The sequence below is a fragment of the Brassica napus genome, chromosome A3, assembly GCF_020379485.1.
Source record: "Brassica napus cultivar Da-Ae chromosome A3, Da-Ae, whole genome shotgun sequence".
NCBI classification, from domain to species: Eukaryota; Viridiplantae; Streptophyta; class Magnoliopsida; order Brassicales; family Brassicaceae; genus Brassica; species Brassica napus.
The window spans coordinates 24,760,069-24,786,082 of NC_063436.1; the positions used below are offsets into that span (position 1 = coordinate 24,760,069).

Sequence of the window (26,014 nt, forward strand, 5' to 3'; positions counted from 1 at the left end):
CTCTCTACCTTCTCTCTAAAAATTTAATTTTGTTTTTTTGTTTTGGTTATTTCACCAATTCTCCCTAACATTTTTAAGTTATCTAATGGGAAAAGGAAACAATAAACTCGTCAACGACAAGTAAAAGGGAAAATATCTTTGGTATTTGACCCTTGACATGGCCATACGTTACAACTTTCAAAACCTTTACAGTTCAATGATAAAAGTAAAAGAGAGCAGGCACGTAGTTGTCAATATGTTGTAGATAATAATAAATTATTTGGTTCATCTGAAAAGTTCGTGTAAGAAAGAACATATCTATCTCTCTGTCTCTCCTCTCGTTGGTAAGTAAGAACGTTCAAATCCAATCTATATCTCCTTTGTTCCAGTTCCGTACATGTTCTTCTTATTCCCTTTCATCTTTTTTCCATCGATTTTGTGTGAGTTTGGTTCTCTGTAAGTCGACTTTTTCTTCTTGATGTTCGTGATTCCGTCGTTTGAAATGGTTTCAGCAATAGATAAAGGTCCTTTATTAGTTCCGGATTTTTTGGCCATGTCAACAAAATATTTTGAACCCTTTTTGGTTCTCTCTCAACTATTTTGAATCTTTGGGTTTATCCCTTTGTCTGTCTCTCAATTGAAAACGACATGTTCTTGGTGATTCTGTGGCCTTGGTTCCCAAACCATGTTTGGTTTTGAAACTTTCAAAGCAGAGTTTGATGATATATTAAAAAATGGTGAAAACATTTTTTGATGTTCTCTAACATGATTGTGTTTGATGATTGTTAGCTTTTTAGAAGAGCAATGAGTTATTCTGCAGCCGGACATGGAAAGCCTGGCTCAGGTATTTACTTCTTTTCTTTATTTTCTTAACCAGAAGATTAGTTTTTTTTTCCTGTGTGTTACTATAATAATCATATGATGTCTGTAGTGCTGGCTGTTGTGGTGTAGCATTCATATGATTCTTCATTGGTTTGTGACTGATTCACCCTTGTTGCTTCACAGGTAAAAGGAGAATAAGGGAGCTTTTAACTCAATCTGATAACCGATTCTGCGCTGATTGTGGTGCCCCTGATCCTAAGTGGGCGTATGTCATCCCTGTTAACTCTTAACATTTGTTTCTAACCGTTGCTTGGCTCTCTAACAGTTAGCAATGTAACCGCATCCTTATACCAAATCTTGGTTTGTGTAATCAGTAATTGACTTTATTACAGGTCAGCAAATATTGGAGTGTTCATATGCTTAAAATGTTGCGGTGTCCACAGAAGCCTTGGCACTCATATCTCAAAGGTGATGATCACTCTTTGCTTTTGCTTCTATATTTGCTTCTTGACAAGAATCTTTTCCAAGTTTATTGATAGTTTGAGATGTTGTTTCCAGGTCTTATCTGTGACATTAGATGAATGGTCAGATGAAGAAGTCGATTCTATGATCGAAATTGGAGGCAATGACTCTGCCAATTCAATCTACGAGGCATTTATACCTCATGGTTTCTCTAAGCCTGGACCTGATGCTACTCATGACCAACGTCTGAGGTTTATCAGGTAAGTTTTGCTAACACCCTGACAAAACAGTGTTGTTTATACCAAACATCATATACCTATTTTACTGTCAGATCAAAATATGAGCACCAAGAGTTTCTGAAACCAAGCTTGCGAATCACATCCGTGAAGGCCCCTAGCACAAAGAGTTCATCATCATATCTTTCATCAAGCCTATCTAAAAAGTTTATGGACAGCTTTCGTACAAACTCATCATCACAACATCCGGTATAGTAGTATATATACTCTTTTGAACTTGGACATTGCTCTCAGTCTTTTTTTGTTTCATGGTACTGAAATAAAAACTTAAAAACAATGACAGCAACTTGAAGGAATGGTTGAGTTCATTGGATTGTTGAAGGTTACTCTCAAGAAGGGTACCAATTTAGCTGTCCGAGATATGATGACAAGTGATCCCTATGTTAAGTTGACTCTAGGACAACAGGTAAAAACACTAATTTAAATTCTTGGACTGTACAATCAACTGATCTTTTTTCATCTTATTTACCAGACTGTACAATCAACTGTAAAGAAGAGCAACTTAAACCCGGTCTGGAACGAGGAACTCATGCTCTCTGTCCCTCATGACTATGGCTCAGTGAAGTTGGTAAAAAAACCTTACATCCCAAATCACTTTCTAGTTACAATGAATCTTTTACTTAAGGGTTGTTTGGTGGTGATTGTGCAGCAAGTGTTTGATTATGACACGTTTTCTGCTGATGACATAATGGGAGAAGCTGGGATTGATATCCAACCACTGATTACATCTGCAATGGCTTTTGGAGACCCTGAGATGTTTGGAGACATGCAGATTGGTAAATGGCTGAAATCGCATGACAATGCTCTTATAGAGGATAGCATCATCAACATTGCAGATGGGAAAGTGAAACAAGAGGTTCGGATTAAGCTTCAGAATGTTGAGTCTGGTGAATTAGAATTAGAAGTGGAGTGGTTGTCTCTTGAGTCTTGACCAAACAAAATAACAAACTATATATGAACAAAGAAAATGTTATTATGATTGTATTTCATCCCCCTATTGTATGAGAGATTTTGAAAATTCAATCTTGAAAACTCTCTTTGGTGTTGTGTTGTAATGATTCTTTTACAGGTTAGACCATTTGTATTAGCTAAAACAATCAAATGGATTTAATAGGCTCATCAACTTTGTTTGGTTCCTCATCTGACAACAACACTTCAGATTTACTCTCCATCTTATCATCAATATCATCTTCATCACTGCTGAAGCCTCCTTCACCTTCACTTAGCTCATTAAGCTGCTTCTCGTACTTATCCTTCATCCCAAGCTTCAAAAACACTTTCCCAACCATATTCACAATCGAAAGGTTCGGTTTCACTCCAAGCTCCTCCATGTCAGCAAACACCTTGACATAAAAAAACAGACATCAAATTAGTCTGAAAAGAATCCCTCCCTCTGCTAAGAAGCAAACCTCGAAGAGCTTGTGGTGCATATCTCTCTTGTAATAAATAGAGATCATCTTGTTGAAGAACTTTCTCGGAGTTCCTTCCAAATGCTCCATGAACAGTTTGCTCCAAAGCTACTCAGCTTCGTCGAGGCGGTTATCTTCAGCTAAAGCGTTTAGTAAGGAGAAGTAAGTTTCCATTGTTCTCCATTGGCCTTTGCTCAGCATCCATTTCGTCACCTGAATGATCTTCCTCCACTCTCTTTCGTCTTCAAGAATAGCTAACGCCTTCTTGACTATAACAAGAGGGAACTCTAGCTCCCAGGCTATGAAGGAGTCAAGCGCTCCGTAGACTTCTTCTTTAACGTTTGACAGTTCTTTAATCTGAAGATAACAACATTCATCCACCTCAGCTAACAGCTACTAACATTAAAATGAAGAGAGTTGAGTATTTACAGAAGCAATCATCTTGGCAGACTTGGAGATAGTTCCAATCCTCTTCCTTGTTTTCCATACTCGAGGGTGTCGAGGCCTTGGACCTCTCGCTGCACAAACCTGAAGAAGTGATTGAACTGTTTTGAGATAGAAGCTTAAGAACATATCTCTTGAAAGAGAAAGGTACGAACCACAACATTGTTAGGCCTCTTGGAGAAGAGTTTGGTTGATTCCTTTGTTTGAGGAAGACAAGGTAATGAATATCTCAAGCTAAGCATCCTCCTCAGGAATCAAAAAGCTAAGATGGTGATTCTCTAATGTCTGATTCTCATCCAGAAAAACATACGAAACGCTGCGTATAGAGAAAATGGACAAGGCCCATTAGCTTAAAAAGGTTAGTACGGCCCATTAGCTTAAAAAGGTTAGTACGGCCCATTAACCTGAAGAAAACTTTGACCCGGCTCTGGTCTCGTAACTCCATCGACTCTGTTTCGCCCATTTCAGCGATTCCGAGCTTCTCTCTCTCTCTCGCAGAGTCTCAGATCAACGATACCAAATCAAGGTAATCTAATTATTTCGTCATTCGTGATTCGTCTCCAATTAGGTCTTCAGGCCTTTTAATTTTCAAAACCAACATGGTATTGGAATCTTGTGGTTCTATCCTGTCTTGTTAAATTAGAGTGGAGTTGAATCAGTTGATGTTGTTTCCTTCTGGGTTTTCGCCAGAGAAGTGAAAGATCTGATTTTTACCAGCGCTTTAAGAGTTTTGTTGTTTTTTGTGTTCTTACAGAACTTTAAGAAAAAAAAAGAAGATGCATCCTCCACTGACACCACACAGACATCCAATGTGTGTGGAGGTGAGTTTATCTCATTTCTTCTCTTCCTTGTTACCCTGTGTTACTGCTTCTTTGAGAGAATAACATCCTAGTTTGTGTACCAATCCTATGACAGTGTACTATATAAGCTTTTGTAAGTCTTCTTATAGTAACAGTAGGAGTCAAGCTACATAGCTTTTTGTAAATCTTTCAGTGAAGTTAAACTATGAGTGGAGTCAAGCTACATAACTGCATTTTTTTTTTGGCAAGAGAACATATCTTTTACTATTTTTAATCAAAAGGATGACTGGACCTCTTGTGTATGTGACATGTTTTCCAGATAATTGAGGAATTCCAAAAGTGTCATTTAGATCATCCCATTGGAAAGTTCTTCGGAGACTGTACAGAGCTGAAAGTAAAGCTTCTTCATTGTTTCCGCCAAGAGGTAACTTACTAATAGCCAAACGTAGGAAGTACCTTTTCAATACCTTGGGGTTGTAATTACATTAATTTCTTAGATATATATTTAAATATTGGGTTGTGCAGAAAGCTGTGAAGCGGAAGGTTAATTTCGAACAAAGCAAGAAACTTCAAGAAAGACTTAAAGCTATAAGGAAAGAAGAAAATGCAGAGACTTGAGAGCATTCTTGGGTCCTCATCTCAGATATGTATGTCTATTTCAAAACAAAAACACGTTTCTAAATCGATGATATTGTGCATCTATTGAGTAGGGCTTCCAAGGGTTTGTAATTCAGTGGAGTGTAAGGCCACTTAGCTTTGGTCTGCGGACATGTTCTTACACAACTTGCTTTATTTATGGATTTACAAGTAGCTACACAACGTGGCTTAATTGTGGCCACAAAATAATATTTGTATTCAATCTCCAAAGCTATTTTTTTGGAAACTGGTACTTGTCATTTTTTTTTATTTTATCTCCATGACCATTTCATATAGACTGTTGAGTCTGTATGACATATCTATGAACGTTTATTCAAGTCTTACGACGAGACTCTTTCACCATCCATTTACTTGTCCTACAAGAATAGCAAAAGCATTATCTCGGAATTGATGCAAACTGTTAGAAGCTCTCTACTCTGAATTTGCAGTTTTGTATTGAAAGTGAACTATATACAAGATCAGCTCTGTTCGTTTCTTAAACGCGGAGACAAATCAAAAAATATCAAAGGCTACGTCAGCAACTAATTAAAAACAGCTCGTTTGAAGACGTCGCGATTCAACTTATAGACGAAACAATTGCCGCGGCGACAGTAACGTATTCGCTGCTTTTTACGGCGGCCATTAAAGTGGAAGAAAGAGCATAAGCGTCAGTTGGCTGCGGCTGTTATTAAATGACGATGCTGTGAAAATTAGTCATTTCCTTTGCAATTTTTGAAAGGTTGACGCTGCCGCCGCGTCTCCGAAAAGAACAGCGCTATCATAGAACACAGAAAACAATGTTACCAATTGAAATACCATTTAAGCTACCCTATCACGGATGTTGTAAAAGAGGTGAATCTTCAGGTGATTGAAATCAGCCGTCTGATTGATTGAACCGACAAGGAGTGAAAAACAAATATAAATACAAAAAAATCGATCATGGTCATAAATAAATGTTTCAGAACGGATCTTAACATCAAGATTCTTTTGTCAAAACAATGCTATGTTCTGTTCTGATTCAGTATAGGAGGAATAGAGCATCGTCTCAAGAGAAAGATCAATAATATATACTCTACCGGTTGAAAGATTAATGTTTTAGAAATATACATTTTTATACTCTCTATGCATTTTGATTAGTGAAATATCTTAGGATAGTACTAAACTGTTTTTATCATAAAAATAATTTCCAAAGTTAAAACTTAAAATAATAATTTTAAAAATATTTTCAAAAATAATTTTTTGATTCTAAATACAATTTGAAAGAAAGAAATTTGAAAGAAAGAGTTTTTAATACTGAATAAAGTTTTTTCGAAAATGAAAATATCTTTAATTATTTATTTAAATCTTATTTAAATTATATATTTATAGAGTAAATATATAATTGCCATTTACTTCTTTAATCTAATTTCTTTCTTTTTTTCACGTTTGTGTGTTTGTAAAAGACATTTTAAAGATTTTTTTTGGGAGATTTTCCATTTTGATTAAGTAAAGAGTATTTAATATTTAATGACAGAGAACATTTTTTTGGGACAAATGATAGAGAACATTAAAGCTGTATATTGGCACGTGGTCTCGAACGTTGAACTTATTCTGGAAGTCAACATAAGCAGAGGTTAACCTTCTGATTGATCATTTTGTTGCACAAGTACCAAGAAGACTTTTCTTTCTAGCAGCAAAACAACAGTTGTCATTGACTGATTGCTCTGTGCAACTGTTTGATGGAAAATAAATGCATGTGCTTAAGGTAGTCGCCACGTATAAGCCGACAAAGGCTTCAGGGTAACGGTTAGTCTGTTGGACCTAAGTCTAATCATAACGTGCTTTGTTTTTATTTTCTAATTTTATTGTCTATAGTTTGCTTGACCAATCCGGGACCAGAAACCACCTCCATATTTGTCATTCACTTGTACCACAAAATTAAACTGACGCACGATCAAAGTCATGGTCGACATCGTGTCACTGATGAATTATGTTATTATTTCAGTTTCACAAAAGAAAATGTTTTAACATCGTTTTAGTAATGATCTATGATCGAGATGTGTTGACGCATCATTTGGATCATGTCAAGATGATTCTCTCATAATTCTTTTAGTAATAATGATTTATGAGCGAGATGTGAAAAGAAAACGGGTTGAGATCAACTGTATTACTCCAATTCTCAAGACAATTATAACCTAGTAACTCCTAGTGTAGGTCGACTCTGATATGGAAGATATGGTTCTCTAGACTCTGATAGAATGAAAACCTAGGAGTCTTCATTAAAAAATTTATGAAGCAAGACTACAAACTCTACATTTTCTAATATTATTAGTTGCGTGAGCTTTTTAGCAACTCTTACGAAGGTGAACGATGAGACAATACACATACACGACTATACCTGTTTGTAGGTTTTAAAGGTACACAAATATCAAATTTACATTCATGAGAGTTTGCAATTTTTTTTAGAAAATTATAGCTTTATATGGTATATCTCTTTTTTGGTTGCTCCTTTGTGTAAGGGATGTTAGCGTTAAGATCGTTCTTTGGATAGATAAACTACATACTGGGAAAATGTGGGATCAGCATTTTGATATATATTTTTGGTCAAACATTCAGCGAACCACTTGAATACAATTGTGAAACCTTTAGTTTACTTGTCCATGTTCTACTTCTTCAACAACCGGAGATCTAGTTTCGATGGTTTAGTGTTTATGAGATGGGATTAGAGTATGGGTTTAGGGTTTTGAATAATTTAATCATTAATTAAACTTTTTAATTAATGTTGTTTTGAAGATTTTTCTCATTGTGTGATATTTTGTGATTTTGTTTGAGCTATGTAGGGATTTTTCCAACGAAAAACATGTCCGAATCTTGATAATCAGTAGTAATATGACATAAGGGAATAATCATATTTTTATTGTTTGCTCACTCGTTTAGGACATCTCAAGTCTTACCCACAATAGATATTTAGTCAACTAAAAAAATAGTGTCTGTGGCGTAACTCTGTACGTCATATATACTGTTATATAGTCCATAAACAAATATTGTAGGACTAGGATAAACCGCTAAAGCTAAAGTCATGAAGCAATTATAGCTGAAAATGATATGTGGTGTCAGCAAAGTTCCGTCCTAGGCTTTTCTTAAATCACCACTTTCTTGAATTGCTATTTTTCTTCACTTATCCACGTGTATGGATAATAAATAAAAGCAGCCGAAAAATAAGCAGGAAAAAAAAGGTCGGTAAATCCCACAGCCGCGCCTCCTTTTGCCTTTTAATGGATGCAAGCTAGCAACCAATTGTGTAAAACCTTTATTTTATCATGCTTAACCACAAATTACAAAAATAGAAAATGTTATGTGAGAACTATGATAGAAGAAATAAAACGCTGTGGAGAAGTTATTGGATGATAACTATAATATATAAATTTTACCAAAAAAAAAAACTATAATATATAAAAGAATAACTGAATGACCATATATACTTTTTTTTTTTGAAACTACCATATATACTTATATACACACATATTGTGTGAGAACTCGAGAAGTTAATTTATGCACTGAAAGTAAGCAAGCGAATATGCATTCAAATTGTGTTGCTTCTGACATGTTCTCATTCTCGAGTAGACGAATTGGAAAATATAAAAGAGTTTTTTTCTCCAATGTATTATTCTTTTAAAAGGAAAATATTTTTATCTTTTATTAGTAGCATACTTTATTTATAAAAACAACAAATTGCTGAATTATCTTAATTTTACAATTTTTTTATAAATTATTATTATTATAAAATTAAACATTTACTGTTTAAAACTACATTGCATCATTTAAAGATAATAATTTTGGGTTAGTAATTGATATTGATCTACTTTTATCTCACAAATGATCAACAAATATTTTTCACAAAATTATAAATTTTGACCTTTTTGACTAAGTAACCAACTGTCTACAACTTTTGACTAACTTTAGATACTCTGATTTCTTGAAGGGGAAGAGGTTGGTTCCTAAAAGTGTGTCAAACCCCAGGATGAAAAATAGATAGAAAATTTATATTATTGTTGGGAACGTACAAAATAATAATTATAATAAATTAATTAATTAGATCTGTTAAAAGGAATATACTGTAGATAATTAAATGTGTAACCGTTACCAATGCCATATAGCTAGAAAGCAAAATAATAGTCGTCTTCCTTTTTCACTTGGTCCCCAAGCTTCTCTAGCTTCCACAAGTTTCGGGCCGGCTGATGGTTTAAACAACAGATTCTAGATTAATGCAAATATTAAATAGTGCATAATAATGTTTTCAATTAGTTAGTCGTATCCAATGAAGCGGAACTTACTGATTAATCTTTTGATTAATAATTGATTATGCTAAAACAATAAAGAAAGATTTGAAGAAGAAGAAAAGAAAAGAGCAAAAGAAATAAAAAACCAACAGTACAACATAGAAGGAAGTGAAAAACATGAGAAACCAAAGACGGTGTCCAGACAATCAAATATTCAAACCTTTGAATGTGAAACAACATCATGTTCTTCAAGACAGTCCAACTTAATTTATTCTAATAATATCAAATTTATTGATCTCCATTATCGTATCTTGTCCACCATATGTTATACAAATACAGACATTACCAATGCCATATCCTAAATATTTTCCTAAGATTTTCCTTTAATTGCTATCAAATTATCCATCTCATACCAATATATGACAGAACAATTTCAGTCTCACACTACAAGAAAACAGAGGGATTCTGATGGCCAAAATCGTCGGAAGTTCGTCGGAAAAGGCCTATTCCGACGCATTTCTGACGAAGGAGTTCGTCGGTATCATTTCGTCGGAAAAAAAGAATTCGTCGGAATTTCGTCAGAACTTCCGACGGCTTTCTGACGAATACCGAGAAATGACATTCTGACGAACTTCCGACAATATTCCGATGCGGACACACGAGACTAGAGTTCATCGGAAAAACTATATACCGACGGAGACGGATCCTCCGAAGATTCCGACGAACTAGGTTCTCGGTAAATACCGACGGATCACGATTCGTCGGTAAATACCGACGGATCACGATTCGTCGGTAAATACCGACGGATGACGATTCGTCGGTAACTTCCGACGACTCACCATTCGTCGGTACCTTCCGACGAATCATAATCCGTCGGTATTTACCGACGAATCGTGATCCGTCGGTATTTACCGAGAACTTAGTTCGTCGGAAAATGTCAATTTTAATACGAATTAATTTTGCATTTTCATATATATTTTTTATATGAAAAATTAATAAATAAATAAATAAAATCTGAAATTTAAAACTAATAATATTATAGAATTTAAATTCATACAAACCGAAATAGAAAAAAAACATTCAGAAAATTTAAAATTCATGCAAAACGAAAGAAAAAAACATTCAGACAGTTTTAAAAAGCTGAAAAAAACTAAGAACTCGAAGACATCAAACGATCTAGCTTCTGCATTATCTCGGCGTTGAACTTCTTCTGGGATGCCAGCTCAGCAAGGATAGTGGCATTCTCCGAACGGATAGTGGCATTCTCCGAAAGGATAGTGGTGTTCTGCTCCTCCAATGCCCCAATCCGTTCATCTCCGAAAGGATAGTGGTGTTCTGCTCCTCCAATGCCCCAATCCGTTCATCTTTGTCTTTGGTGTGGATCCAAATGAGGTTTATCCATCCACGAACGATAATAAGCTCCTGAAGACATGATTTTCACGGAATTGTTATGACTAAAGAGAAAGAAGAGAGAATGAGGTGTGAATGAGATGAATGAGGAGGGGTTGCATTTATAGGAAATTGGTTACGGACATCCGACGACTTTCCGACGGAATACCGACAGATATAAAGCATTCCGTCGGAATTCCGTCAGTATTTTCCAATCTCGAACGGCTATAAAACGGTCATATTTATTTGTCGGCAACGGTCACTTGGTTCGTCGGAAATTCGTCGGAAAATACCGACGGAATACCGACGACCCTAACGGTTATATCTTTTCATCGGCATATCGTCGGAAATTTGACGGAATATTCCGACGACTTTTCGACGACTACAACGGTTATATTGTTTATCGGAATATCGTCGAAAAGTCGTCGGAATATTCCGACGACCCTTGTTTTCTCGGAAATTCGTCGGAATTAGCCGACGGAATTCCGACGCCTTCAGTTTTTTTGGTTTCGTCGGAAATCGGTCAGAATGCCGTCCAAAGTGTCCGACGGCTGCGTCTTCCGTCGGAATCTCCGTCGGAATTCGGCGTGTTTTCTTGTAGTGTCAAAAGTAATTTTTTACTTTGATAAGTATAAAAATTCCAAATATAAATTAACTGCTACCAAAAATCCTCATACTCATCTAGACGTACGTTGCAAAAGGATATGCTTACTATATAATTATCTTATTGTCTGTCTACTCATTAACAAACAACTCATGTTAAGTAATTAAGGTCAATGGGCGGCAAACCATATTTATTTTCTTTTTAAATTCTTATACTAAAATAAAAATATGAACAAATTGCACTTATACATACAATATATGCATATAGGTGGACGTGTATATAAATATAAGGATTGTGTCTCACCACAACACATATTTTGATAACCTTCACTTTCCATTATCCTCTCTAACTTCCCTCTTCTTGATAGATCTCTCTTGGTTGATACTCATGGATCCACCATTCAACGAAATATACAAAAACCTTTTGTTTAAACAGATCACAAATACAGAAAACAATGTTCCCCAAATACCCTTTAGCTTCTCTATCACGGCTGTCGTCGAAGAGGTGGAGCTTCCACTGATTGACGTCAGCCGACTAATCGATGGAGCCGAGAAGGAGAGGGAGATATGTAAGGAAGAGATTGCTAGAGCCTCGAGGGAGTGGGGATTTTTCCAAGTGATAAACCATGGAATATCAATGGATGTGTTGGAGAAGATGAGACAAGAGCAAATTAGGGTATTTAGAGAACCCTTTGACAAGAAAAGTAAGTCGGAGAGGTTCTCAGCCGGGAGTTACCGGTGGGGAACGCCGTCAGCCACTTGTCTCCGGCAGCTTTCTTGGTCGGAAGCATTTCATGTTCCCATGACAGATATTTCTGACAACAAGGATTTCACTACCCTCAGGTACACAGATATTCTTACTGATACAAATTTTCGATAAATAATTTACTTACTTTGAACAATGTCAAAATTATTTATGGAAATAAAATTACACTTACACTTAATCTGTTAATAACTTTAAATTTTATAGTTAGCTAATTACACAACAGCAGCTAGAGACTAGCTAGTGTTTCTTGGATTGATAATGACTACATGTGATAAAATGTTTGATTAATGTAAGTGTTTGACTATTAGTAACATAATCTTCAGAGAAAAATATATTAAATAGTCAAATATTCGGAACATGGGAGACAAACCCAAATTTAATTCAATATTTTTGAAGCATATAATAGAGTGTTATCATTTATATTTAATTAGTATTGTTTGGTGCGCATTAACAAAATAAAATCCTAGAAAAATAAAGTTGTTGGGCATTCGGTCAAAGATTTATTCTTCATCTCTCATGCGTTTCTATGTTCTCTCATTTTAGTACTATTTTTATATGTCTAATTTCTATATAGCAAGTTGGCATGTGAAATACAATGTATAAATAAATATTAGTACTTTTTAAAAGATAAAAGAAATATATACGCAATCTTAGCATGGTTAAGTAATTACGCCCTAGCTAGGTATATATGTTGGTTTCTATTCTTTGACTCCTCGTATGCCTACGAATTTCATCAACTTCAAATTCTGTAACATGTGCTAACATTGCTTATTTTAAAAAATGGCCTGCTATTTTGCTGCACTAGCAACTCGGAATTATTTTTGTAAACATCAACTCATTTGATTTCATATGCAAAAACAAATTAAATTATACATCTATGACTACTTTTCATACTTTGTTTGAATAGAAAACTAGATTTTGGGTCTTTGTAGAAGCGGATTTTTTTTTCAAAAATCTTTTATTTAACTTTTTTTTGTAAATAGGAAAGTTTGTTGACATTTTATTTTGATTTAAATATATCATAGAATTTATTATATTTATATATGTTCTAAAGATGTATGTAGTTTCTTAATTTTTTTTTATTTTGTATGAGAATATATATGTACAAATAAACTTTGAAATGTTTTATGTGATAAATATATATTATATTAATGTTAATTATTTAGGGACAAATATTTAGTGATAAATTCATATAAATATTTTTTTATTATAATTTCAGTTCATAGTTTTTTAGTCTTAGTCTTTTTATCCTTTAATAATTCTGTGGTAAACAAAGTAACAATACATGGTTTTCGAAAATATTACACTTTTATGATTTTCCATTTCGAAATATTCCACAAAATTAAACATATTTTTATGACTCTAATATATATATATATATATATATATATATAATTTGCCTTAATTATAATATGGATCATGTCATAATGTTGTATTTTTATATCACAGATCAACAATGGAGAAATTTGCTTCGGAATCGGAGGCTCTAGCTTATACTTTGGCAGAGGTTCTTGCAGAGAAATCAGGAAGAAAATCAAATTTCTTTAAAGAAAAATGTGTTAGAAACACATGTTATCTAAGGATGAACCGTTATCCACCTTGTCCAAAACCATCAGAGGTGTACGGTTTAATGCCTCACACGGACAGTGATTTCCTCACAATCTTGTATCAAGACCAAGTCGGAGGACTCCAACTCATTAAAGACAATAGATGGATCGCCGTTAAACCTAACCCTCGTGCTCTCATTATCAATATCGGTGACTTATTTCAGGTAACTAAGCTTTAAGAGTTCTTAATCACGTTTGGTTACGTTATGGTTCAATGCTTTAAGAGTTCTTTTAATCACGTTTGATTACTGTTTATGATTTTGGTAGGCATGGAGCAATGGCATGTACAAAAGTGTGGAGCATCGTGTGATGACGAATCCAACGGTGGAGAGATTCTCAACGGCGTATTTTCTATGTCCATCATACGACGCCGTTATAGAGTGTTCAGGTGATTGTCCTACTTATAGAAATTTCAGCTTCAGAGAATTCAGACAACAAGTTCAAGAAGATGTTAAGAAACTTGGTTATAAAGTTGGCCTCCCTAGGTTCGTTAATCATCTCTACTGATTTATACACTCAGTTTTTAATTTACTTTTAGATGTTTATGATTTATTGTAGTTTATCGTTTTTAATTACTCCTTATTTTTCATTATCATTATTTTGTTGATTTTTCTGAGTAATTATTATTTTATAGATAAATTGATTATCTTAATTCGATAAAAATCTATTAAAAACCTAAGCTTATTTGTAATAAACATTAATCTGACATTAAAGAAAAATTCATATATATCGAATATACAGTTTTAAAAATACATATGTACACAAAAACTGATCCATCAATAGCGGAAGCAGCCATGAGAGCTTGCAAGCTATAGAGTATCCTTTCACTAGACATCCTAGGACCAATCACAGACGCAGTCTCCTCTCACTTAGGAGCTAATCCTTCCGATGGCGTTACAAACTAATTTCTCAAGAGACTAATTCAAAAGAATCGAAGCAATGAATTCACGATAAAACACGACGGTAACTTGCCCAACAATCTTGAAAAGGCAGACATTGTTCTTGTAGGTGTCTCAAGGACAGGGAAGACATCATGCTCCATACTTAGCTTAAAAGGTTTACAAAGTTTCTAACGTACCGATCTCGAACGGTGTGGAACTTCCCAAGACTCTGTTCAAGATCGATTGAAGAAAGGTTTTTGGTCTGATGATTAATCCGGTCGAGTTGCAAGGGATAAGGGAGGCTAGAGCCAAGATTATTTGTCTTGGATCGAGTTTGGACTTTGGAGAGTGAGTACTCTGAGTTGAGTAAGGAAGAGTTTGAGTTTGAGCTTGCTAAGAGAATCCGATTTGGCCAATGATCCGGTGATGCCTCGCATCTCTAAATGCTATTGAATTAATGTGGGCGAATTATAAATAAAACTGTAGTTTATAAAGTAAGGCACAGTAGTACATTCTTAAGTGACCATTTTACTGGGCCAAAGCTAAACTCCATAAGATATATATGTACATATGCAAGCCCAAGTAAGAGAGAACTGAGTGAATTTTTTGTTTTTATATATATCATGTTTTTGTTTGTTAATGTTGTATATAAGTTTTTTTTGTTTGTTAAATTTATATATACATAATGTTTGTATTACTTATATTTATTATAGTCACTACCTTTACATTCAGTGATATGTAATATATCTTATCTAACATGATGAAACAGTAAATGCTTAGATATGCATATTAGTTATACGAGTACTAAGAGCAGCATTAACGCAAGGGAGAGGGAGAGTGGGTTTTAATTTTTTTTTTTATTATTATTTTTATGTTTTGTCAGATTTTAAAAAAAAAAAAAAAAATTAAAAATTGACCAATCGCGGGCCGCCACGTATCAGTGGGGCCCGCGAAAAGTGATAAAACCTTACAAACTCACCTCTTACGGAAGAGGTAGAGGAGGCAGGTTTTAATTTATAGTGGGGCCCACATGATTTTAAACTATTTTTTTTTGGAAGAGTCAGCCTTAAGAGCCAGGGATATTAATGCTCTAATGTAGTTTGATAAGTGTCGATCGTCGACAGAATTTATGTGTGGTTTGACCAATGATACATTCTAACAGTAACCAACACATATGTATATACATATATATATATATATATATATATATTTTTTTTGTTATTATTAATTGTGTTGCAGTGATGTGCGATTTATAAACATTCAGATCGTAAGTGACTGTGTACTAATAAACCCTATTTCATACTTTAAAGCCCACATTACAACCATAGCCAGTCATATGTATAACCAATTGAAACATTGGTCCATATCCCTAAATATTTTAAAGAAAATTACATATATATAAGTTTCTAATTTTTGTATAAAAAATTATATATTAGAACCTTCACTAAATCATCTATGATTCTGATTCTTCGAAGTTAAGTTCCCTCTCTTATCTTTTGCTGGATTGTCTATTTAGTTCTATTAAATGAAAAAAAAAAAAAAGGAAAACATATAATATGATGGGGTATTTGATTGGGCCTTCCAATGCTATGAATGCATCCTTTCTCTTCTCAATCTACAAAAAGTACATACTTTCAGATGGTAAGGATTGAACTCTAACTCGGAAGTGGTTTTTACAGCTATTACACTAGTAGTCTTTCATTGACAATTCGTCAGGTAACTCAATAATTATAAGTTGATTCATGACCATGCTAGTAAAATTTCCTTTGGAATTGGAAGTTGAGTTTGATCTTGGTACTCTCGCTAAAGTTTGTTGACATTTCGTCTTCTATAATAGATTAATTCTATATAGAATTTGACTTTTTCCCAGATCTTTCACTCCTCGAAATTTCAGGACCAGTCTTATTCACAACTTCTATAGGTGTTTGGACTTCTTTGAGGACGCTTCAACATGAAACTTTCTAAAAACCACGTTACAACTTTGGTTGTTATCAACACAATTCAGAATATGTTGTATTCTTGCAATTTGGTTTATGAAAGGGAGATGTTACTTTATGATCCGAATACTTGAAGACATCTAAATATGGTAGTAGCTTAGGTGAATAGCATGTGGTGACTTATAAATGCTCCACGCTTGTGTAGGTTCTATCTGGTAAGATTGTCCATATATACCTAAAGTCTGAATTGTATTTCAAAAAGTAATAACTGAAAGAAAAATAAAACCCAATGGAAAATTTTGATATATATATATATATATGTACATAAGAAATACACCAAATGAAAAACACAAATTAGACCAAGTGAGTATGAATAAACAGAGAAAAGGAATTAAAGGAACAGAAGAGAAGATTCTCTGTCGGGTCTCTCTGTCTCTGTCACAACAGTCATAAACTCTTGTCTTAAAGCTTTCTTTTCCAACATTCATATGATCTCGTGCGTGCCCACTGCCCACTTTCTCTATCTAAATATACTCCTTTTCCATTTTTACTAAAAAAAATATACAAAATAACTATTATCACAGCCCTACGCTCTTTGTTTTGCAATGTTCTTCTGATTCATCTCTTCAGATGTAGGTCGGTGAGAATGTGGCATGTACTATAGCCACAAGCTGAAGTCGGTCTATATCCTCTTCATATGTTGTTAATATTAGTCTTAGACCATATCTCCGGGATTAGACTTGCTGATCGAGAGAGTGAATATGATTAACAAGATCGATCCCATGCTAGACCTGTCACAAAGATTGAACTTTTTTGAACAACAATTATACTTATTAAATATTAACTTGTGATAGATACTTCGATTTTCAGTAGCGTGCCGTACACGACTCATAGTTTTAATAGTTTTATATGTATTAAATGATCTCAGCCAGTTACATTTAGATAAACTAGGGTCAAATCCGCCCTACGAACGGGTAAACAAATATAAAACTATTAAATTTATATTGACTGGTAAGATATATTTAAATATATTTAGTTTATTCTATGTTGAAAAATTTAACAAAATTTATTTTTGTTTCAAATAATAAGATGGTTTAATTTTACAAAATTATGATGCCAATGCCATTATGTTCAGCTTAATTTACTCGAAATTATAACAAAACTATTCATGAATTGACTATTTTCACCTTTTTATGAACTGTTATTATTTATTCTTAAAATTAGTTTTTTTTGTATTACATTGTATATTTTGGATTACATTATGTATATATATTGTGTATTTGCCTGGCGTGCAACTGTATTTTTCACCTAAAGTAATGTAGAAAAGTAATTAAACAAATGGTTTAACATATGAAATTCATCTATATATATATATATATTTTTTTTTTTTTTTGGTAAAAATGTAAAGATTGGAAATTATATTTCATATTAGCTATGCTATTTTCTTGGAATGCATATTATTATCTATGCATACTTCTCAATTTTGATGGTTAATTCCAATTTTTACAAACAAAACCAAGACTACGAACGGAACACACGAAACAATCTTGTATTGAAAGTCATATATTTGAAGTTAGTTGGTCGATCCAACATTAGAGCCATTGTTTTTGTAATCCTTTTTTTCCTTATCTTATTGTTAAGGTTGGTAAATTTTGGTTCGGAGTACATTTGTGAGTGAGTAACATTATCATATACTCAGACAGTTATTATTAGAAGTGTTCTAAGAGGTGTTCCCTTCTTCTATTTTATAACTTACGATTTTGTTTTCTTTCGAATTTTGGTTGTTTTGTTCAGAAAGAATAAAAGTGGCTGCTGAGACCATTTTATAGTTTTAGTCCATGTTTTAGCTATTGGCTTATAAGCAGAGCATAGCTTTTTTCTCTAATCATATTAATATTCTTTAATCATATTAACTCTGGTCACACAAATGGAACAAACAAATTGTAGAGCACTTCAGCTAAGGTTACAGATGAGCTGATTTAATTTGCCTCCGGATTCATTCTTTGTATCATCGTGAGACCATTTCAGCCTGTAGACCTCAGATTTATGTCCCACGGGCTTGCTGTTCTCGGCTCAAATATTGTGTTAAAGGAAGTTTATGCCTCTATAGGCCCTGGTGATAAGATCCTTGACCTTCTTTTGTTTCAACTTTCTTGCACTGTGTTCCGTCCTAAACCTGCAAGTTATATATGTGGAATACTCCTTTCATAGAAGAAGCAAAAAAAATACCGGTTGCAATTTTAACAGTAAAACCAAAAAACAATTTTATATGATGCTTTCATTGAATACCTTTCACAACTTCTGCCTTCAGAGTAAGCCCGTGGAACTATTTGCTTCCATCAGCTGCAAGCGCATCTTGAGATGACGGTGGAGGGGAACACAGAGAAATAATAGAAAGACAATACATACCAAACTATACACAGTAGTGTCTGGAAAATTAGAAATGTACATCCTAACTTGAGAGTTTAATCATAAGTCATACCTCCATGATATAATGTTGAGTAGTTCCTTTGAATCTATCTCTTTCTCTTTTGTTCCAAGACTTGATAATGTTATTACTTATTTCTGATCGTCTTGCTAAATCAGCATGTAATCTCTACTCTGTACCCACCATCGGGTGTTGAACTCTATCTTTCTAGCTTAATTTAATCAAAGGTTTGATAAAAAAAATCATAAATCGTACATGTAAAGAGGATGACGACGTTTTTTCTTAGTGGTTTAACTCACCTAATCAAAAAAATTAGCTAGTGGTGATCTAATATGCGTGAGAGAAGTGAAACTGGATCCCGAAAACACAGTATCTTGGTGGCATTGTGGGAGGCCATGTCATGTGAGTCTTCAAAACCTGCGTCAAGTATTTATGAATTATGATGAAGAGGTGGAACGCTCTACAAAATACATAAACTGAAGTATGATACAGAGGAAATGAAAGAAACTAACCTTATCCAACAGTTTCAATACTTTCTCCTTAGTTTTTTCTTGCGTTGGTGTGAGTTCTCCCGTGTATGTTTGCCACTTGATTTCTTCAACACCCTCCTTCACGTTTATACAGTTTAAGAGATAAATTAATTCAGAATTTAAGAAGATTAATTTTACAAAAAGTCTCAGTAACACTTACAATACAGAAGTAATCATTACATCTGCTTCATCAATAGCATTTTTCCCAATGCCCCAAAACCATAATCCCTTTATGGTTTCTGTCTTGCTCTCCGAAGTAAAGATTCTCATTCAGATCCATCATCCATGTGTTCTTCTTATCTGAGCTACAACCAATAAGTTTACAAAAAAGAGGCCTTTCATTCATAAAGTACACAATTTTCTTATGTATAGAACCAAAAAGAGTAGAGAGCTGAGCAACATTACCAACATCATCGAGGGTAGAAGGTAACACCAACCTCTCCCAAGTTCTCCGTTCAAGAAAATTTTTTAAAGTTGAGACGCTTTACTTCGGAGAGATCGGAAAAACCATCGAATCAAGGACCACCGCGTTTGACGTTTCGAACTTCCCAGAATCGGAGCAAACACACCTCGACATCGGAAGAACAGCTGCTGGTGCTTAAAACACCAAGAAGAACAACTGAATTAGCCATTATACTGTAAATATTATGTTTATTGAGGATTTTAATGAACTGAGTGGAACGATGTTCTAGGGATGTAGGAGTACCTTTGTAATGAGGGTGTATAGGTAACGTAACGTTTCCAAATTTTGGTCGCCAGAGAGATGAAGGGAATGAAGAACTCTGAAGACAATTAGATCGAGTGTCTTCCAAACTTAGATCGGCCATTCTCAAGCTCTTCACGGGATTTGGATCGTCGCTTTGATGAAGGACAAATCACAGATTGGCTGCCGCAGTTTGAGATATTCTGCAATTGGAAGTGAGATCGACGACTTTTGGAAGCTAGGAGACATTGTGGCTTCTGGTCGCGAGTTTAGGAGGCCGCGGCGGTGAAACGATCACGCGGGCTCACGCCGCGAAAGAAGCTTGGTCACGACAATGGAGGGAGGCAATCGCGGTTAGACCACCAAAGATCATTTGGAGCCGCGACAGAGATGACATGAAGAGTCGCGAGATGTTTCAAGGTCGCGGAGACGATGAACTTTTGCAGTATTGTGAATTTGTGATGGTCCTGTTGGGCTGCGGAAAAAAAATGAAGCCCATTAGAATACATATTAAATGAAACGATGAGTTTTGTGTTTGTGAGTTTAGATATATCATCTGACGTGTCAAAACGAAATATTGTGATTGGAGGAATATTTTTAGTGACGTGGACAGCTTAGAATTTCGGGATATCTGGCTTTTAGTATTGTGATGCCTAACCTCAATTACTACTAGGTAATTATAGAAGTTTGCAATTTGAGTTATACATTTTGTATTCCATAAATTAATATTCCCTCCGTTTTTCAATACAAGTCGTTTTAGAGGAATTTTGTTTGTTCTAAATTATATGTCGTTTTCGGTTTTCTATGTAACATTTATTAATAATTAATGTTGTCTGACCAATAATAATATATCTTCTATTTTTTTATTGGTTAAATTGTGGTTAGATAAATAATTAATGATGTTTTTGTTTCGAAAATATAAGAAATTAATGATTTTTTTAATCTATGTGAATAATTTTAAAACAACTTATATTAAAACACGGAGATAGTATATTTTTTGAATTAATTAATTAAATAAATTATATTGAAGAAGGAAGTGATAAATTGCTTACAAAGTTGCAAAGAAGATAAGGATTTTCTTCGGATCAAGCATCCAAGAAGTGCGAGAACGTTTAAAACTCGACTTCCTTGCAAATCCAAATATTCTTTCTCTATTTTGCTCGGAGATCATATTTCCGCCCGTGGCTGAAGTCGTAGTAACAGTGATCTGATGAAGCGGTGAGGCTGAAACAATGGTGGCTGCGGTTGTGTCCGTGCCTACATGATCTATGGGCCTCACAGTGCTTGCCTTTTCCGGCGTGCATGACCCTACAACTCATCAAATGCCATAAAACAAGCTTTAATTAATAACAATGAATAATTATTTTTTTCTTTATTTGATATAACCAAATAAACTGAATCATAACGTATTCATTGTATGCCGAGTTTAATAATAGTATGAGTGAGCATGCGGCGCAGGAGAATAATTTTTAAAAAAAATAAAGCTACGGTTTGTGTTCTGGTCTGCATAAAGCTATGTAATACCTAACGCATATAAATATTCAAATTGAGAAATCGTAATAAAGTAAAACACTAGGGTGTTTCCTATTAGTTGATCTTATTAGTTATAGAAAAAGTTACTAAGATGTATCAAAAATGTTTTTAAACAAAAAGGATAAGTGGTGAACTTATTTTTTTTAATTTTAAAGATAAAACTTAGTTACGGTCTACAGCCGAAAACGGATGGGTTGGTCACGTTATTACACCTAACATTTTGTAATCTTATACCTTAAAGAGGAAAATAATCAGTGGATTAATATTTAACTTTATGTTAGATTAGGCAAACCGAACCTTTTGCACTAGATTAAAATTTATAAAAGTATCAAAAAGTATTTCATAAAGATTGACATTTCCCAGGAAAATATCTAACCACACAAAACAATATAACTCGAATTGTATTATCATTAGGCCAAGATATATTTATTTCCATCCCAAAACTCCCGCACATTGTTTTTGTCAAATTTAAAATCTTTTAAACATTATTAACAGTCGCAGATAGCCCCAAATAAGTATATTATAAGAATCTGCTAGGTCCATTTGATACTATTAAGTAATATACTTCTATCAGATGGTAACAAAAGAATCAAGAAAGAAACAAATTGTACCATTTGGCTCTAGGAAAATGCATTTGTCCATATACATGTAATGAAACGTTCGTTTAATGCATACTTTATTTGAAAACTAATCGATGTACATGTATTAAATGAAATGATGTATATAGAATGTGATATATAGTACTTTTTTTTTTATGATATATAGTACTTTTTATCAAGAAAATGCGACATATATATTAAATAAATGATTAGAAGATTTTTACCTCTAACTGGAGACTGAGGGGATGAGGTCTCTTTGTCATTACCATTTGCGTTAGAATGGAGTTTCCTCTCGTTGTTGCTTCTTAGAGACTCTTTCCTGGAAACACTTCTCTGCAGCTTGTGAAAAATCAATTTTATTCAATAATTAAAATTAAATCATAATAAAATACTCAATTATTGAGTTTCACTAGTATTATTTCTAAATAGAAATTAATAGAGCCAAATTAATATATATATATATATATATATAAACTAGCCAACTACAATAAAAAGAAAGAGCCTACTGTAACTCTGGGACTCGAAGAAGAGAAGTCTTTGTGGATAACATGAGAGAAACTTTCGACATCGATTGTTACGTATCCATCAGGATTAACGGGTGTATGAAACCCGGGTCCGATTTCTTGACCCGTAACTGCTACACCAGTTTCCATCGATCTGACAAAACCATAAGGAAACATAGAGGATGAGAGATGGTCATCATGTTCAGGTGAAAAACAGTAAATTATTAAATAAAGAAAAAAAAATCTCTTTTCGTTTGTGGAAATTGTAATCATAACTACAGTAGAAATATCAAAAGAACAAAAAGATGGAGTCAACTTACTTATGGGAATTGAAGCAGAGGATTTAGAGAGATTAAGACAAAGAGTCTAACGTCTCTGTTGCTCTGTTTCACGATGAAGAAAGAGTCGTTAAGGTTTTCGGTTGGAGAAAAAAGGGGAGAGACTTTAGACCAAAAAAACAAAAGGGGAGAGAGATTCTGGGGAATGTCGTAACTGAAAGAGATGAGAAGCCTTTTACTTTTATTTATGTAAATGGGTTGGTGCCGCCTTTCTCTCTCTCTTTATTTATTTTATTTTATTATTTTCAAAGATTATTAGAGCATTAACATCAATGAACCACCATTTGGGATTCAAATTTTCAATTTTTTATTATTAAAACCTTTTTCTCTGTTTGATTTAAAAAAAAAAAATCAGACTAATTGTAAGTCACCACGTATTGTGGAGTCCACAAAACAGTAATGAACTCACCACAGAAAAGTTCACCGCAGAGAGTTCAGAAACGTGTGAACTTACTCCATGAACCCCTTATATATCTTTGATGTACATGCTCTTAATCATCACCCCCATGAGAGATAAGAGATAGACTAATGAGTAATTACTTATTCATAGTCATGATTCCAATCTTTAAACAAAGCTTAGTTGATCTCAGTGGGATGAAATATGCAAGAATATGTTTTTGCAATTTGTGGGAGGTTTTAAGTATTACATTATCAGAAGTCCATTATAGATTTTGTATTATGTGCACTGAATTATCCACGTATAGATAGAACTTTCTTTTGTTTATTATGCTCAGAATTATTTATTGCAAATTCCAGTTCTCATATGACATCATAAATATTCTCTCCGTTATATGATATAACATATTTTGCTTGAATGTACTAGAATTTAAGATCAAATTGGTAATGGCTAGTTTAAAAAATTTTGCTGTAGAAAAAAATCAGTAGATTTTTTGTTGTGATTTTTAGATTTTATTGTTTTAGAATTTCATGGAAAGCTCCAAAAAATTATTATGGATTTTTGGCTCTGCAGAGCACTTATACATTTGTAAGTTATTCCGAGCCGTGATTTTGAAATCTATACTATTAAAAGGGAAGGAGTCCCCAAAAATCTACTTATGAAATGTTGTTGAACCTATTCACTAGACTTAACTATTTTTTTGGTCTCACCCTATATTTCTCTAACTATACAATAATCAATTACCTTATATTTCTCTAACTATAAAATAATCAATGTTCTCATTTATTACTCAACTTACTATAATACACCAAAGATTTATACATCAATATTATTAATTAAGAATCATTGCTATATTTGGCCCCTATTTTTCCTTGAAATATTACTTTTGTGCCACATACCTATTTAAACAAAACAGATTATTTTATAACTAATTTAATAATCATACAACCCACGATCATTTTTTTAACAACAGCAGTTACTATAAAAACATTTGGATTTATTGGTAATTAAAATCTGAACAATATCATATTTTTAATTCATATTAAATGTTTTATGACCCAAACTAACATAAAAACATGATGCAAGTACGGTTAAAAGAAAGTTAAAAACATGATACCATTCGACGGTCAAAACATATTAACTTCCAATTACGATTAGAAAAATACTTCACAATACAACAAAAAGCTTAATTATATTTCAAAATTATAGCTTTTTCTTTGAAAACCTTCCTAGATTATTTTTGTGATGAAAATCTTTTACAACTGGGTTTATTAGGGAAAATGGTTTTGTATAAATATTTTCTCAGGAAATTATAGCATTCTTAGAATGTTTTTATGTTTAAATAAAATAGATTATTTATTGTTAACATTTATAGTTAGCTCAACTATACTCAACTTAATAATAATTTTATATCTAAAACTCGAAAATTTAATCTTAAAATAGTCATTATAAAGCCTATAAACTAAAATGTATAACATAAAAACAATGTAGTTTATTCAATTTTATATCTTAGTAAAATTTATATGAGAAATTAAATCAAATTTTGAAAAATATTATCATGTTATTTTAGATTTTTACCATGTCATCTGGTATAGATTCACCAGTTAATAGGAATTTTAGATTTTAAAGGATTTTAAATAATGGATTTTTTATTAAATTGAAACTAGATTATATACGGTGACTGCGTTTACTGGTTTGACTGTGGATACCACTTATTGGTTTTTGGTTCCTTTGGAAAATTAGACTGAATGTTGATGACTTATTAAGATATTTTTTAAAATATTTAAAAAAAATGTTTGAATAATTTGTTTTTATTGGATAAATCAGCTTATAAATAGTATATTTAAGATATTTGGTTATTTAGAAATTACATATAATTAATATTTGTAGGTATATAATTTGTATTTTAAAAATTCAGGTATCTATTTATCTTGGTTCTAGAGATATATAATATGTTCAGTTATTTATAAATTTTGGTTCAGGTTTGGTTTCATTTTTTTAATTTGGTATGGGTTGATTATTCGGTTCCGAATAATATGGCCAAACTTATAAACTATCTTATATAAAAATTTATATTAAAAATTATTAAATTCAAAAAATAAATCCGCGTTTTCTAAGCGCGGGTCTAAATCTAGTTTTTATTAAAGATTGATTGCTGTGAATTTAGTGTTGTAAAAATAAATGAGTCTATGGACAGCACCTATAACCACTATAATCACACCCTAAAAAACTTATTTAGCAAAATATTATAGATTAACCAATTTTTAATAAAATTAAAATATTTTAAAAGTATCAAAACATTTTATATTTTGAAACATATTCTTCAAGATATCATATCTTACGGAGCCGAAGGCAGTATTGTTTTTTTATAAAAGGTTTTTTCTTCCAACCTACAAAACAGGTTTATTATCATTTGAGGAATATGCGATGAGCAATCATGGTGTGCAACTAACTTCTCTGTTTTATGATCTGATCGCTTGCTTCAGAAGGCACTCTTTCTTTTCTTTTTCATTTGACTCTGCCAAATTGCCAAATTGCCAAATCATTAATGTGTTTATATGAATTTCATATGTATTCAAGTATGCGTATAACTTAAATTAATAATACGTCAACCACAAATATTTTATGTTAAACTTAAAATAACATATAGAAAATACAGCAACTAGCACATCAACAGTAAATTGCTACAAAAT

General features: G+C 33.1%; 5 protein-coding genes across 13 annotated transcripts; 3 read left to right on the top strand and 2 right to left on the bottom strand.

The window, feature by feature from the left end:
* Positions 1 to 160: 160 nt before the first annotated feature.
* Positions 161 to 2,678, top strand: LOC106440430 (ADP-ribosylation factor GTPase-activating protein AGD12). Of its 4 annotated transcripts, none has more exons than XM_013882089.3 (9): positions 161 to 323; positions 769 to 823; positions 985 to 1,066; positions 1,194 to 1,269; positions 1,360 to 1,523; positions 1,595 to 1,748; positions 1,843 to 1,965; positions 2,032 to 2,127; positions 2,209 to 2,678. In XM_013882089.3, the coding sequence occupies exons 2-9, from the start codon at positions 784 to 786 to the stop codon at positions 2,488 to 2,490; spliced, it is 1,017 nt and encodes a 338-aa protein (XP_013737543.2). In that variant the 5' UTR covers positions 161 to 323; positions 769 to 783; the 3' UTR covers positions 2,491 to 2,678. The 4 variants fall into 4 exon arrangements, with proteins under 4 accessions (XP_013737543.2, XP_013737544.2, XP_048622711.1 ...); XM_013882090.3 differs by having other exon boundaries at positions 322 to 435; XM_048766754.1 differs by lacking the exon at positions 161 to 323 and adding an exon at positions 350 to 367.
* On the bottom strand, positions 2,511 to 3,712 carry LOC106440432 (pentatricopeptide repeat-containing protein At4g21190-like). 3 transcript variants are annotated; one of them, XM_048766760.1, is made up of 4 exons: positions 3,568 to 3,708; positions 3,398 to 3,496; positions 2,969 to 3,325; positions 2,511 to 2,902 (listed from the first exon to the last, which is right to left on the bottom strand). In XM_048766760.1, the coding sequence occupies exons 3-4, from the start codon at positions 3,056 to 3,058 to the stop codon at positions 2,657 to 2,659; spliced, it is 336 nt and encodes a 111-aa protein (XP_048622717.1). In that variant the 5' UTR covers positions 3,059 to 3,325; positions 3,398 to 3,496; positions 3,568 to 3,708; the 3' UTR covers positions 2,511 to 2,656. The 3 variants fall into 3 exon arrangements, 2 of the variants coding, with proteins under 2 accessions (XP_048622717.1, XP_022572537.2); XM_022716816.2 differs by having other exon boundaries at positions 3,398 to 3,486; positions 3,568 to 3,694; XR_007327892.1 differs by having other exon boundaries at positions 2,578 to 2,902; positions 3,568 to 3,712.
* A 126-nt stretch (positions 3,713 to 3,838) lies between these two features.
* On the top strand, positions 3,839 to 5,215 carry LOC125591871 (COX assembly mitochondrial protein 2 homolog). Of its 2 annotated transcripts, XR_007327893.1 has the most exons (5): positions 3,839 to 3,938; positions 4,167 to 4,233; positions 4,532 to 4,636; positions 4,738 to 4,977; positions 5,010 to 5,215. XR_007327893.1 is itself a non-coding variant. In XM_048766765.1 (4 exons), the coding sequence occupies exons 2-4, from the start codon at positions 4,189 to 4,191 to the stop codon at positions 4,828 to 4,830; spliced, it is 243 nt and encodes an 80-aa protein (XP_048622722.1). In that variant the 5' UTR covers positions 3,839 to 3,938; positions 4,167 to 4,188; the 3' UTR covers positions 4,831 to 5,215. The 2 variants fall into 2 exon arrangements, 1 of the variants encoding a protein (XP_048622722.1); XM_048766765.1 differs by having other exon boundaries at positions 4,738 to 5,215.
* A 6,116-nt stretch (positions 5,216 to 11,331) lies between these two features.
* On the top strand, positions 11,332 to 15,128 carry LOC106420935 (gibberellin 2-beta-dioxygenase 8-like). 2 transcript variants are annotated; one of them, XM_013861776.3, is made up of 4 exons: positions 11,332 to 11,942; positions 13,315 to 13,636; positions 13,740 to 13,957; positions 14,481 to 15,128. In XM_013861776.3, exons 1-4 carry the CDS (start codon positions 11,488 to 11,490, stop codon positions 14,518 to 14,520), a joined length of 1,035 nt encoding a protein of 344 aa, XP_013717230.2. In that variant the 5' UTR covers positions 11,332 to 11,487; the 3' UTR covers positions 14,521 to 15,128.
* A 1,442-nt stretch (positions 15,129 to 16,570) lies between these two features.
* BNAA03G58480D lies at positions 16,571 to 23,115 on the bottom strand. 2 transcript variants are annotated; one of them, XM_013861774.3, is made up of 5 exons: positions 22,907 to 23,115; positions 22,590 to 22,740; positions 22,308 to 22,416; positions 21,004 to 21,259; positions 16,571 to 17,081 (listed from the first exon to the last, which is right to left on the bottom strand). In XM_013861774.3, the coding sequence occupies exons 2-5, from the start codon at positions 22,734 to 22,736 to the stop codon at positions 17,006 to 17,008; spliced, it is 588 nt and encodes a 195-aa protein (XP_013717228.2). In that variant the 5' UTR covers positions 22,737 to 22,740; positions 22,907 to 23,115; the 3' UTR covers positions 16,571 to 17,005. The 2 variants fall into 2 exon arrangements, with proteins under 2 accessions (XP_013717228.2, XP_013717227.2); XM_013861773.3 differs by having other exon boundaries at positions 22,308 to 22,422; positions 22,907 to 23,114.
* Between the last annotated feature and the right edge of the window lie 2,899 nt (positions 23,116 to 26,014).